This window comes from Somniosus microcephalus, chromosome 23 (genome assembly GCF_052327205.1).
Source record: "Somniosus microcephalus isolate GS21.2 chromosome 23, FLI_Smic_1.0, whole genome shotgun sequence".
NCBI classification, from domain to species: Eukaryota; Metazoa; Chordata; class Chondrichthyes; order Squaliformes; family Somniosidae; genus Somniosus; species Somniosus microcephalus.
Window position 1 is genome coordinate 54,958,418 of NC_141009.1, and position 14,455 is coordinate 54,972,872.

A 14,455-nucleotide genomic window follows, 5' to 3' on the forward strand; every position below is an offset into this window, starting at 1 on the left:
AAAAACACTGACGGCTTATGGGTTCATCATGACGGCCGCATGGTGGCACCCAAATCATTACTATCACCAATTGCCCGATGTGTTCATAAATTCACCCATGCGGGCAAAAGGGGGATGGCGGACTATATCCTCAAGACCTGGTATGCACCAGGAATCTCAAAGTTGGCAAAACAAATATGTGAAAATTGTACTATCTGCCAGACCATAAATGCAGGGAAAATAAAGAAGGTACAGCCCGCATCCCACCCAAACCCCATGGGCCCTTTTGTACACTTACAAATGGATTTTATTGAATTACCTGTATGTATGAGCTTTAAATATATATTAGTTATTATTGATATGTTTTCAAGATGGATTGAAGCGTTTCCTTGTAGAAAGAATGACGCTACTACTGTTGCTAAATGTTTATTGAAGGACATTGTACCTCGCTTTGGGATACCAGCAAAACTGTCAAGTGACAATGGGTCCCATTTTACGGGAACAGTGATTAAGGAACTATGCAAAGCTTTACAGATTAACCAGCACCTTCATTGTAGTTATCATCCACAGTCGGCTGGACTAGTGGAAAGATATAACGGGATGCTGAAAAACAAGCTTGCAAAACTGTGTAAAGAAACTGGACTTAAATGGGTTGATTTGTTACCCATAGCTTTAATGACAATGCGGTCTGCTACCAACAGAATTACAGGATTGTCGCCTCACGAGATCGTCATGGGAAGACCACAAAGATTGCCTTTTTCGGCACCTTTAACAGCTAAACAAATGGACATTCATAAAATGGAGGAAGAGATGTTGAGTTATTGCATTGCACTAACCAAATGCATTTCTAGTTTCCATCAACAGGTGAAGGAAGCCCAGGTCGATCCCGCTGAAGGAAAGTGCCATACTTTCGAGCCAGGAGATAACGTTTACATAAAAATCTTCAAACGAAAGAATGGCCTTCAACCCAGATTTGAGGGACCCTTCCAAGTACTCCTGACCACAAACACCGCTGTAAAAGTAAAGGAGCGACCAACATGGATACACGCGTCCCATTGTAAGAAGGCATCAGTTGAAGACAATACACTACCAAGATGAACTGGATTTGGACTCTGATGAGATTGTTCCTTTTGTTAACGATAATTGAAACTGCCATATGGATTTACCCAGATCCTCTGAAAGGCAAACTATGTATAGAAGAATGTGTACTTTTAACCAAAAATCTCTTTTATGTTATATGCTATAATGAGACCATGAAAGTTCAGCTTCAGGACCATACTATGCAGGTACCCCCGTATCAACCCCTAAATCTTAGGGTAAGACAGGGTAAGATAGTAGAAGAAGATAGTGGACAGAGGCTTGATAAGCTGTGGGTCACATGCCCTGATACTGTATTACCAAGTGACAAAACTGCGAACGGAGGGGTTTTCTGCAATGGTAATTCAAGAGGAGGACTGGCCCTGACAGCTAAGTTAATGTTTTGTGATAATCCTTTTACACAACCCCTCGTTTCAACATCAATTACTCAGAAAAGAAAAATTAATAGGACCGCTAGGAAACAAGGAGGGAGAAGTAGAAGACTGTTAAATAAGCATAACTATCATCAAGTTAATACCTTTGTATACATGAGCTATCTGTATGCTAAAAAAACAGAACCTTGCCAAATGCTGGATATGCAGCCACATCCCTGTGCATGCAGAGGGTGGAATACCTCTAAGGCCCATTCCCTTCGAGATAGAAGAGATGGTAGGGTGGTTATTACAGTCTAATACCACCTGGAATAAGGAGGCAGCCAGTACATTTCAGACCCAAAATAGTTTAAACCCAGATCAGTTGGAAAATGAATGGAAAGATGCAGGATACAACCTTATAAAATTTGAAGGGTGGTTTCATCCCCTATATGATAATCGAAGGAATCCAGAGAGTCTATTAGTTACGTCAATGGGAACCATAAATAAAACAAAAGGAGAAGTCTGTCTTGTAAACGACAATGGAGAAGGATTGATGGTTGGATGGAGTGAGTGCAAATGTAACTACACTTTGACTAAAACTACTACTAAACCACCAGGTGCAATCGAATGGCCTTATTGGGGATGGTGGAATCTGTCCACAGTACAAAATTTGACTAGCAAAAAAATCTGGAAAGGAGAATACGGAATAGGAATGATGCACCAGATATGGAACAAATTTGAAGCCTATAATTTCATCTGTGGGCATAGAGCATACCCTTGGTTACCACAAAATTGGACTGGGTCATGTTACTTGGGATATGTAGTGCCCTAGATACATCATATTTCATCTTTGGATAGCCACCCTGGGACACGAGTAAAACGAGCCATTACAGAAACTGAAAGGTTCTTTGCTATAGCATTTCCCTGGTATGGAACAGGGAAGCTGGCAAGAGAATCTATAAACATGGCAGCAGTGCTGGAACAAATAGCCAATGATAAACGCAGAAATGGTGGCTATGCGCACTGTTGCTTTACAAAACCGCATGGCTCTGGACTAATTGTTGGCAAAAGGGGGCACATGTGCAATCATAAAAACCGAATGTTGCACCTATATCCCAGATAGCTCAGAAAATATCACCAACCTGGTAAACCACATAAAGGAGGCTGTAGAGAAACTACGTCAACCTGAACCATGGTCCATGTGGGATTGGATTTCAGGATGGGGAGGAGCACTAGGAAAGCAAATTTTGGAAACCTTAATCGCAATTGTGATGATAATAATTTTAATTAGTTTATTGATTGGTTGTTTAAAATTATTGTGTACAAAAGTCCTTTCCTTATTAACGTCAACTCCTCCAGTACCAATGATGTCTGAATATGAGGATATTAAGGGTGAGACCTTTGATGTAGAGTTTCTTAAACTTAGCGAAATAGATTGTCCTTAGAAAGGACAAAAGGGGGGAATGAGGAAATCTACATGATATAAGGGGTTAATTTCAAGTGCTTGCTGGGTAAAAGTTTTCAGACTTGACACTGGGCAAGTGTCGATGTGTAACTAGAGCTATTGTAAGTACTCGGACTGCAGCCAGGAACAGATGTCTACCCACCTAATGAGAATGTAGAAGTGGAATAATGAGTTTCTTTGATGTACCAATGACCTGATAACTTGTGACCGAAAGCAAAGCTTGCCTCCCTTATATATGATTAAAGAGGACCTCCGGTTACACGATTCATGCCCTGTTATAGATTAACGGTTGACTTATGTGTCCAGGATCCTTCTGTCAATATGTTATTTCTACCTGATGATTAATCTAAAATGTATCCTGATAGAGGAACAAAGGGATTTCAATCAAACTTGTTTGTTACACTGTATAAATATAGAACGTTTACACTGTATCATTGGAATAGTAGCCTCACCCCTTGAGTGGAGGTACTGATTCCCCTTGCAAGAGAAGTTAAATAAAAGGCCTGTCCGTCTGACGAATCCAAGTGTGTATTGAGTCATTACCCAGAGCTAAGAAGTAAGGCACTTCTACACAACCTAGATTAAGCACTCAAGCCCTACTTTCAAGCTCAAATCCACAGGCGAGAGAATTAAAAGGGAAGATTAGAGAAAAAAACCTCTAAACGGAAGGTAGTTAGAATGTGGAATTCAGTTTAAGCAGAGTCCATTATTTCTTTCATGAGGGAATCAGACAGTCGCTGGAAAAAGATTATTAAAGGGTACGGGGAACGAGTAGGAGAGTGGGATTAGAATGGTGGTTCATGTGGAGAAAAAGCACTGGGGGCAGACTTGCTGTGCGGAACAGCCCATTTCTGCATCATAACACTCTCTGATACTTACCAACCGGGGCAAACAGACACATTGTACAAAAGGAAAATTAATGTTTAGCTCTCTCAGACCTGTTCAATAGTTATCTCTCTGTAAATTGTAAAACTGACAACATTCTTATTCACAGCACAATCTTCAACACATGCTAATCACTTGGCTCTATATCATACGTTTGTAGCCACACACAATGAATGCCATCAGCTCTTATTCACTGAATATAAAGGGGGCTTTATTCACGGGATCTGCTGACGAACGCACCTTCGTATGGGATGCAGATTGGGAGAATTACTTTCAAACCACTAGTCAGCAACTGCATTTGCTCTCCCAGAAATTTGGTGGACTTTGTGTCTATACGGTGAGGTGCATCGACGTTGTATAGCTTGGGCACAGTCAGAATACAGTCTAAAATTCTCTAAAAACTGCCCCAACAATGAGCTGTAATCCCGACCTTAGAACGGCCCCTGCCCCCATTACCTAAACAAATCACCCCTGCGCCGGGTTGAAAATCCCCAAACTCGTTTCCCACAGGACCCTTCTGAGGCAAGCAATCATCCTGGGCTGGATTCATATCCAGGCCTTAGGGATAAAGAAAATGTCCTAACCCACTGTACCACTCCCCATAAAGAGGATCTTGAAAACGTCCCCAAGAGTGGGTTGCCCGGGGGGATTCTCGAGCAGCGCCATGTTGTTACTGCAGTACTCACCAGAGCAGCTCGTGCAGAGGACGCCCAGAGCCCCTCCGCTTGCTGATGTCAAATGCGTACGCAAATATTTTTGCACCATTTCCATCGGCATCTATTTCCATCCGAGCCTATGGGGGAAAGAGGCAGCAACTTATTAAAGAGTGCACAGCAGAGTCATAGGAACAGGAGGAGGCCTTTCAGCCCCTCGAGCCTGTGCCACTATTCAACTGGATCACGACTGATCTGCAAATCAACTCCATTTACCTGCCTTTTCTCCATATCCCTAGGTACCCTTAACAAAAACTCATTGACCTCGGTCTTGAACATTTCAACTGGCCCCCAGCATCCATAGCCTTTTGGGGGGGGGGGGCAGGGGGCAGGGAAAGAATTCCACGACCCCGTGTGTGGAAAAAGTGCTTCCCAATTTCACTCCTAAATGGCCTAACTCTAATTCTGATGGAAGGATTCTAGTACTCAGTCCCAGGGCACCTCATGTTTTCAACTGTTCCACTGCAGCAACAATGGATTGGATTGGGTTCCATGGTATTGGTGTGATGCCCAATTTGATTGAATTGTGCTCAATAAATCAACACAATTACAAGGACACACAGACCTTCCCACACAAATTGGAGTTTTGTACAAAAACTATTGACATCTGTCCAAATAAACGAAGACCTAGCAACAAATTTAAGCACCCAGTATGTGGCAGTAAATAAAATCAGCTGTAGCCTGACCAATCATTTCTCTATAAAAATGATTTTTTCCTGTGCCAACCAGTCAATGATCCAGGTCTCCAAGACCTTATAGATACAGCAACTCTGTGTCTTGGATTGGCTACAGCGTTTCCTACATCTTTATAGAATCTTAAGTGTATCCCTCTCTCACGGACTTGCTCAGACCCCTCTCACCTCTCCCTTCCCCAAACAACAACAACAACGTGTAATAATATGGCACCTTTAACGTCGTAAAATGTACCAAGGCGCTTCACAGGAGCGTTATCAAACAAATTTGACACTGAGCCACATAAGGAGATATTAGGAAAGACTTGCTCAGAGTTGGTTTTAAGGAGCCTCTTAAAGGAGGAAAGAGAGGTAAGAGCTGCGGAGAGGTTTAGGGAGGGAATTCCAGAGCTTAGGGCCTAGGCAGCTGAAGGCACGGCCGCCAATGCGATGAAAATTAGGGACGCACAAGAGGCCAGAATCGGAGGAGCGCAGAGATCTCTGAGAGTTGTAGGCTATGTTCCCTGTTTTTACATACGCGGTCTTTACACTGAAATGCCGGCTGCACGGGTTCCCTGGAACAGTGCACTTTACTGGGAACACCGGTTGTAGAAGGTTACAGAGATAAAGGAGGGGCGAGGCCACGGAGCGATTTGAAAACAAGGATGAGAATTTTAAAACTGAGGCGTTGCCAATGTAGGTGAGCAAGCACCGGGGTGATGAGTGGGCGGTTCGTGGTGCGAGTTAGGATACGGGCAGCAGAGTTTTGAATGAGCTCAAGTTTATGGAGGGTGGAAGATGGGACGACGGCCGGGAGAGCCCTGGAATAGTTGAGCCTCGAAGTAACAAAGGCATGGGCGAGGGTTTCCGCAGCAGGTGAGCTGCTGCAGAGGCGGAATTGGGCGAAACAAGGCAAACACACGACACAACACAGGATAACCCTGCAAGTCCCAGTCTGCAAACTGCTCAAAGACCAAAGAGCAGTCAGTCCTTTATATGGCAAGCCTGTCATTATTTGCAGGCAACCCAGGATGCCCTGACATCATGTGACAACCAGACAGACGATGCGATAGAAACAAAAGGAAGGTCTAATCTGAAACGCCGTCTGTAATGACCATGTCTACTGATGGTAATCCAGCTCCCTTTTCATTGCTGGGCTCAGTAACTCCTCCCAGCTAGAATCCCAATGTTACTGACTGGATCGAAGATGCAGTACTTTCCCCTGCAGTTATTAAAACAGCCAAGGATGTAAAGAACTCAAATTCCTCAGACACTATTTACACCGGCCATATAATCCTGTCAAAAGCTCAGGGCTTCCAGAAAGGTGGGAAGTGATGATGGTGCTGAATTAGCGGGAGTACGCTTTTCTTTAGAGGATCATCTTAGATTAACAATCGCATCCGATAGTCAGGACGAATGATTCGCTGCTGCCCAGGTACAATCAGAAGCCTCAATTTTCACCGGCTCCCAAATTTAGACAAAGTTGCAGTCGTCGGGCAGCAGATCGTCATACAGGAAGTGTAGAACTGTTTGCTATGGGATGTTAGTCACCCAGTCACAATGCTGGGCTCCAGCTTCTGGCCAGCTCTCGGGTACCATGTACAAAGACAAAACGAGAAGTTAACGTTTCACCTGATTGCAAAGTAAACTGACGTGAATGGTCAGTCGCCTTATTAAAGTCAAAGGTTTGGAATTCCAACAGTGCACTACAAACCCCAAAATAAAACCAGTAATGAATCCTGCTACAAAACAAAGCCCGACTCAAACCCGGACAGGTTATTACCAAGCCAATTCCCCAACCTTGAAGACAATGTTAGCCACGTATTGACTGATTCATTCCTCACACACCGTTCAACTTAGAATTCAGCGAGATAGTTCACTCAAAAAAGTGTTCGGTGGTATCTCAATTCCAAACCCGTGAAACTCCTGCAACCATGTCCATTTGCATTCTGGGAACACCCAACAGTACCAGAATAGATTCTGTGCAAAATAACAGAAAATACTGGAAAAACTCAGCAGGCCAGGCAACATCCGTGGAGAGAAAATAGAGTCGATGTTTCGGGGATTCTGTGCAAGTTTGGGTAGTGTTTGCAGAGATAGTGCAAGCTACATAACACTAGGGTGAAGCACCAGTAGTTGCAGACGAGTAGTAAATTAAATCCATCACATTAATACATTGGTCTGGAATTTCCTGAAAACATACGTCATACCCTGAATTTCCTCGATCTTTTACACCGATTCTGCAAAACCCCAACCGAAACCTGCTGCCACTCATGAACATAGCCCCGGCCTCCCGCGGAAAAAACACAGCGCATTCAAATTTCCTGAATCCACGCCAGCTCTGAACAGGCTGTAAATTTGCCCGTAAAAACTCTGATTTCCACCTGTTATACGCGTTTGCTAATGGGATTGCCGGGAAATTCCGGCGTAACTCGCCAACGGGAAGATCGGCATAAATTTCGGTACAACTCGCCAGTTACACTGTTTCAGGAAATTCCAGGCGAACTGAAGCAAACTGACACAAGTGCAACACGTCGGTGTGACAGGCGAGACCCAGGTGCAGATTCAAACCCCGGGGATTCAGTAAGTAACCCATTAACCAGTCGTCAAACAGGCTTCCTAATGGGCAGCTAATCGCTCAGCTGAGGGAACTTCACATCCGTCTAGCAGACAGCCTGCGCTCTGCAAGCAGGTGCAACTTCAAGTCCAATGTGGGGCAAGCTTCTGCTTTTGATTCACTCTCTCAAATCACCAAATAGAAGATGGAATGGAAGCCTCGTTTCTGTGCAGGTGCTGTCCCCCACATCAGCCCATGAAAATCTACCCTCCCGTGCTATCTGCAACTGAGTTGTTTCAACTGAAGTAACATTTCCTGCAGTCTGTCGGCATGCCTCCTTACCTCAAAGGTATAATTCTCCACCAGCGGGATGTCCTGCTCGTCTATTAGTGTGTACTTAGTCTGAAATCAACAGAGAAACAGATTTCCTGTTAAACTCCTTTTAAAATCACAGTGCAGACAGCAGAAACAGTGCTGTAACATTAACCAGACAGTGAACCCACCTGTGGAGGCAGGCAATTCCCCGTCTCCACAACGATGGCCACTAGCATTCGTAAGGCCAAACTACCAATTGCCGGAACGTGCAGTCATTCTATGGTTGTCTTAAATACAATCACAGAATGACTGCACACTTCCAAGGTTACAAGTAGCTCGGACGTCACCACTCATCTCCAAATCCGCCCCAGCGTAAACAGGTAAAAGAACGATGGGAACTGAATCATACTGCCGAGTAACTAACACTAGGCAACATTCACCGACTAGCTTTACTGATGTGACCCAGCTCCTTCACAGTATCACTCAGCAATACCTCCCCCCAGCGCCCCGTGCTACTGACTGTATCTCTACTGATGTTAATCCAGCTCCCTCACTGTCCCTCAGTAACCCCACTCCCCCAGCGCCCTGTGTTACTGACTGTATCTCTACTGAAGTTAATCCAGCTCCCTCACACTGTCACTCAGTAACTCCTCCCCCAGCACCCTGTGTTACTGACTATCTCTACTGATGTTAATCCAGCTCCCTCACCTGTCGAGTTCAGTAACTGCTTTCAGAAAGATCCCAAATTAAATCATGTTACAATTCCTTCCAAAATACTCTTGGGGGGGAAAAAAATAAATAAATGCCAGTTTGTTCTAAATTTGATGTTGAGGTACAGGCCCTGACAAAGTGGGATATTGGCACGCTGCACCAGCTGTGATCCAGAAGCACACTGCCAGAAACATTGACAGTGCCATCCGCCAGTCCCTGGTGACACATTGCCAGCAATGTCCAGGGCTCCGCGCTGTCACATCTCAACCAGGGAACACTGAGCTCAACCAGCTGACATAAAAAGGACCAGCCAGCACACCAACAGCCACTGTATCATTCCACACCACCCGCAGGCCCAGCACACACCATCGCACACCACCCGCAGGCCCAGCACACCAGCAGACACTGTATCGCACACCACCCGCAGGCCCAACACACCAGCAGACACTGTATCGCACACCACCCGCAGGCCCAGCACACCAGCAGACACTGTATTGCACACCACCTGCAGGCCCAGCACACCAGCAGACACTATCGCACACCACCCGCAGGCCCAACACATCGGCCTCTTAAAATGCTCACGGTGAAACGCAGGCAACAATAGGACCCAAGAAAACAGCCACCCTTAGGAACAGGAGTAGCCCATTCAGCCCCTCGAGCCTGTTCCGCCATTCAATTAGGTCATAGCTGATCTGCATCTTAACTCCATTTACCTACCTTGGTTCCATATCCCGAATACCTTTGCCCAACAAAAATCTATCAATCTCAGTTTTGAAATGTTCAATTGATCCCCCCACCCCCACCAGTCTCAACAGCTTTTTTTTTGGGGGGGGGGGGGGGGGGTTCCAGACTTCCACTAACCTTTGTGGGAAGAAGTGTTTCCTGAACAGCCAAGCTCTAATTTTAATGTGATACCCTCTTTGTTCTGGACTTCCCCACCTGAGGAAATAGATTCTCTCTATCTACTCTATCAAAACCTTCAGAGCTCGTCAACCGCCACTCGCTCCACTTTCACCAGCACTGGGATTCTAAGCTACCAATGAAACCCCCCGGTTACAGACGCCTCCTGTTCGAACGAGCGCCGGTTAAGCAAAACCATCCAGAGTATCGGGAGGCAGCCTGGAGCCGTGTGCACTCCCTGGTGCCTGGCTGGTCAGTGTTTAATATTCTCTCAGCACAGGCAGCAGAACCTGCTTTCTGATTTAAAAAAAAGATACTGTGAGTTAATTCTCTCGAACCTTGCGCCATACCGTGTCAGGTGCCGCCACCTCCCACCCGTGCATTTCAGTCAGACTAGGACCTGGAGTTATACTGTCAGTTTCACACCTCTGTGAGGTGGAAACCACTTTGCACAGATACAAACGAGGCAGTATAACTGCAGCCTCAATCTCACGCCTAAGGCCATTTATGGGACAGTTTTGCAGTCCAGTTAAATCCCATCTGATTTTGCTGCACTGTACAAACTAGTTCTTTCCTAAAAAGCTGATGAACGAAAGAAACCCGTCACACACGGCCTTCCCTGCACCACCTGCTGCACCGGCAAAGCCTGTTGCCACAGAGATTGGTCCTAGTGATGCTCGGGTACAGTGTAGTGTGCTGGCCAGCACAAGAGCACGCACCACGGCTCTGTGTACTGCATACAGACTCAGGAGCTTCTCCAATGGGACAAACCTCAGGTGACAAGAACATAAGTAGTAGGAGGAGTCGGCCACGCGGCCCTTCGAGCTTGCTCCACCATTCAACAAGATCATGGCTGATCTTCTACTCCACACTACCCCGTATCCCTTGATTTCCTTAGTACCCAAAAATCTATCGACCTCAGTCTTGAATATACTCAACGATTGAGCATCCACAGCTCTCTGAAGTAGAGAGTTCCAAAGATTCACAATTGAGTGAAGAAATCTCTCATCTCAGTCCTAAATGACTCCTAGCGGATTAACCTCCACTCCTGTTTCAACCAGATTCCTCCGCCTCTCTTCCATACTCATGTATCTCTCCACCGTCTGCCTGCTTCCATTCCTTGTCTCTGGGGCCACTGATTTACCGTCACTCAAACACAACAACTTTTTTTTTGGAGTCCTCAGTCTGGAAATCGGCGGCAGGTTTTGCACGCTGCTGTGCTGCGCCTAATCCTTTGCCCTACCCTTAGCCACACCTGCAGCCCCGCCAGGCAGCACCAATCCCACCAAGCCACTCGATCTCATATTACCAGGGCACTCATGGCCTCAACTAATGAGATGCTCCAGAGTGTAGTAGGACACAAGCCGGCATCTGTGATTTCCTATACGGTTAAACTCAGCGATCAAAGCCTATGGGCAAGATCAGCACCCGCACCTCCCAAAGCATCAACTCACTTTCAGGGTTCTTTTATGCTCATTCAGATGAGGGATGGGACACTCCCACTCCCCCCCCCATTTCAGACATCCATCCAGTAGCAACGTCAAGCATTCCCATGTCAGGTGCAACACAGCCAGCTACAGAGCGGCGCTCCCTCCATTGTGCCTCAAGAACATACCTTTACTCCAAAGCAGCACAGAATACTGAGTCTACCACACCAATACCACATCTCCATTTCTCACACCAGCTATTGTTAATCGACTCTATAAATGACAATCTCCAACCAGTTGTAAATCAGTGCACCTAGGTTGAAACTGGCCAGTGCCATTACGGAAAGCAGAGGGGAACTTTCATCCCTTTAACCTGGATTGGACTGACACCACTGTACAGAGCTTAACCCAGGCCATACTGTACAAGGCGCACAGGCTCCTATTTAAAGACTGGGTGAATAAGGCCCAATAACTCAGACCTCTTGTCATTTGGAAGCAAGTTAAATTGTCTGACTCACGGCGCTTTCCTGTGGACACTTCATCCCTAATAAGGTTCTCAGATGAATGGTGGAATGTAAACAATGTGATGGCGACCTACAGTGGGTGGTACCTGGTGCCGACAAGATGCCCTGCAGCGGCAAAGGCAGCAATGCCAGCGCCAATGCTGCTCCCGTGCAATTGCTTTTAAAAAGGTAGCTCATCTCAATCTTTGGAGTGAAAGTAGCAGTTATGCCCTGCGGCAGCTGCAAGGCCTCACACCACTTAATGGGAAATGCCTGGCAGAGTAAATCATCTTTATGCCAGTGGAGTAGGGCACTCACCCACCACACAGAAGAGCAGTAAACCAGGCAGAGGGACATGCGCCCTGAGCCCCAATACCAGGCTAAGGCACATCCTTCACATGGCCATGGCAAGTAGCACACCCTACACATGGCATGGGCAGGCAGCACACCCTACACATGGCATGGGCAAGGCAGCACACCCTACACATGGCATGGGCAAGGCAGCACACCCTTCACATGGCCAGGGCAGGCAGCAAACCCTTCACATGGCATGGGCAAGGCAGCACACCCTACACATGGCCAGGGCAGGCAGTACACCCTTCACATGGCCAGGGCAGGCAGTACACCCTACACATGGCCATGGCAAGTAGCACACCCTACACATGGCATGGGCAGGCAGCACACCCTACACATGGCATGGGCAAGGCAGCACACCCTACACATGGCATGGGCAAGGCAGCACACCCTACACATAGCATGGGCAGGCAGCACACCCTTCACATGGCATGGGCAAGGCAGCAGACCCTACACATGGCCAGGGCAGGCAGTACACCCTACACATGGCATGGGCAAGGCAGCACACCCTACACATGGCATGGGTAAGCAGCACACCCTACACATGGCCAGGGCAGGCAGCACACCCTTCACATGGCCAGGGCAGGCAGCACACCCTTCACATGGCCCAAGGCAGGCAGGGCGCTCACTGGCCAGCAGCCCCTCCATGCCAGCAGGATGACCGCGGACTCTCGCTCACCATGGCTGGCGGAGGGCGAGCCTCCCACACCGGCCACCGACTGCAAGGGACCCGAGGCAGGGCTGCGATCCACTCGGCCCGAGGGAGGGAGGGAGAGCGGCTCGTCCCGTCCCATCAACTCGCTCCGGGAGCCACATGGTCGGAGTTGGGCCCGGTGCCCGGGGGGGTTCAGCCAGAGCCGAGGCCGCGGTGCCGCCCAGCTCGGGTTTTGGCGGGGCGCCCTCCGCCGCTCCACGCTGGGCTGAGAGCCGGCTCCGAGCGGGCGGCCCAGGTGCCTGGCTCCCGGCCCGGATCGCGCTCGATCCCCCCCCCTCCGCCCCCCGGCCTCGCTCCCACCGCAGCACGCCGCCTGACACCAGCCTCCCCGTCGCTCTCACCTTGCCGGCCGCCCGGCCGAGCCGCACGATGCCCAGCTTGAAGTCCGACATGGCTCCCGCTGCCGCTGCGCTCCGCCTTTCCCCCCGCCAGAGCCTCCGACACGCGTACACGGACACCGGCCCCCCGCGCGCCTCCGCACAACCACTTCCGGAGGGCGCGCCGGGGTCAGCGGCGGCGCCGCAGCCAATCGCGGCTCGCCTCGCGCCGTCACGCGGGGCAACGGTTGCCAAGGTGACGTCAGTTTCGCGGGAAGCGGGGGCCCGTGGGGCGGGGCTCCTGCGCAGGGGCGGGCGGCCCGCTGACGTCACTGCGTGCCTCACGTCAATCCGTGCGGGACAACCTGGCGCTGGCGCAGGCGCAGGCGGGCGGCTGTCAATCATCATGCCTGGACCCAGGCCACTGCTCTGTGCTCCAGCTCTGGATACCCACTGCCTTTAGAACAGGGAGGGCGCCAGCTTTTGCCATCAAGATAGAACGATAAGAACTTGCATTTATATAGCTCCTTTCACATCCTCAGCACTTTACAGCCAATGAAGTACTTTTCTGAAGTGCAGTCGCCCTTGTAATTGGCGGCAGCCAATTTGCGCACAGCAAGGTCCAACAAACAGTAGTGTGATAATGACCGTGTGGCAAAGTCACTAAGAGACTCTCAGTGATTTGTATAATTGCCTTTAATCATGCTTATTACCTTTCAATGTTAGCTCTGGTTAAACAGAGCTAGATCGACAAAATCGCGATCTGACGCGATGACGTCATCACATGGGTCATGTGGCATCCCCAACGGCGGGAAACGTGATGACGTCATGACGTCAGAGGTAGAGGGCGTTTCCAGCCAGTCCTCGTGTGGAGTGATAGAGAAAAGACCTGTTTAGAGCTTCTCCTGCATTTTCTTGTTTTGTAAAGTTTTAATACATTAAACTCAGTTTGTTAACTTCCAATGAGTTTATAGATTCTTTGCTAGGAGTGCGGAGACTCCTACATTGGTGACCCCGAATCCACGCGATCGTTTTTCGCGGTGAACGCAGAGAACGGGCCAGTAATGGAGGCCAATGCAGTGGCCTTGAAGCTCCCCCAATTCTGGGAACAACAGGCAGCCTCTTGGTTTGTGCAAGCCGAGGCGCAATTTGAGCTCCGCAACATCGTACAGGACCAGACCAGATATCTCCACGTGGTCTCCGCCCTCGAGAGCTCGACGGCGTCGAGAATCATCAGCCTTCTGGAGAGTCCCCCGGATGCTGACAAGTATGTCACCATCAAGACACGATTGCTGCAGGTATTTGGTCTTACCAAAGCGGAGCGCGCTCGCCGTTTACTGACGCTACCAGGGTTAGGTGACACCAAACCCTCGGAGCTTATGAGTCATATGCTGACTCTCCTGGGGTCCGAGCCCCAGTGCTTTCTGTTTCGCGAGCTGTTCCTTACTCAACTCCCCGAGCAAGTCCAGGCGGCCCTCACCCGAGCAGAAAC

General features: G+C 48.5%; 1 protein-coding gene across 1 annotated transcript in view; it reads right to left on the reverse strand.

Moving 5' to 3' along the window:
• The window catches only part of zmynd19 (zinc finger, MYND-type containing 19), a 32,981-nt gene extending 19,679 nt beyond the window's left edge, over window positions 1-13,302 (reverse strand). Inside the window, exons 1-3 of the mRNA XM_085965861.1 lie at window positions 12,988-13,302; window positions 8,064-8,123; window positions 4,467-4,573 (exon numbers count right to left, since the gene is read on the reverse strand). Of these exons, the coding sequence (XP_085821987.1) occupies window positions 4,467-4,573; window positions 8,064-8,123; window positions 12,988-13,038 (218 nt within the window). The 5' untranslated portion in view covers window positions 13,039-13,302. The remainder of the gene's footprint in view (window positions 1-4,466; window positions 4,574-8,063; window positions 8,124-12,987) is intronic.
• Window positions 13,303-14,455: the final 1,153 nt, after the last annotated feature.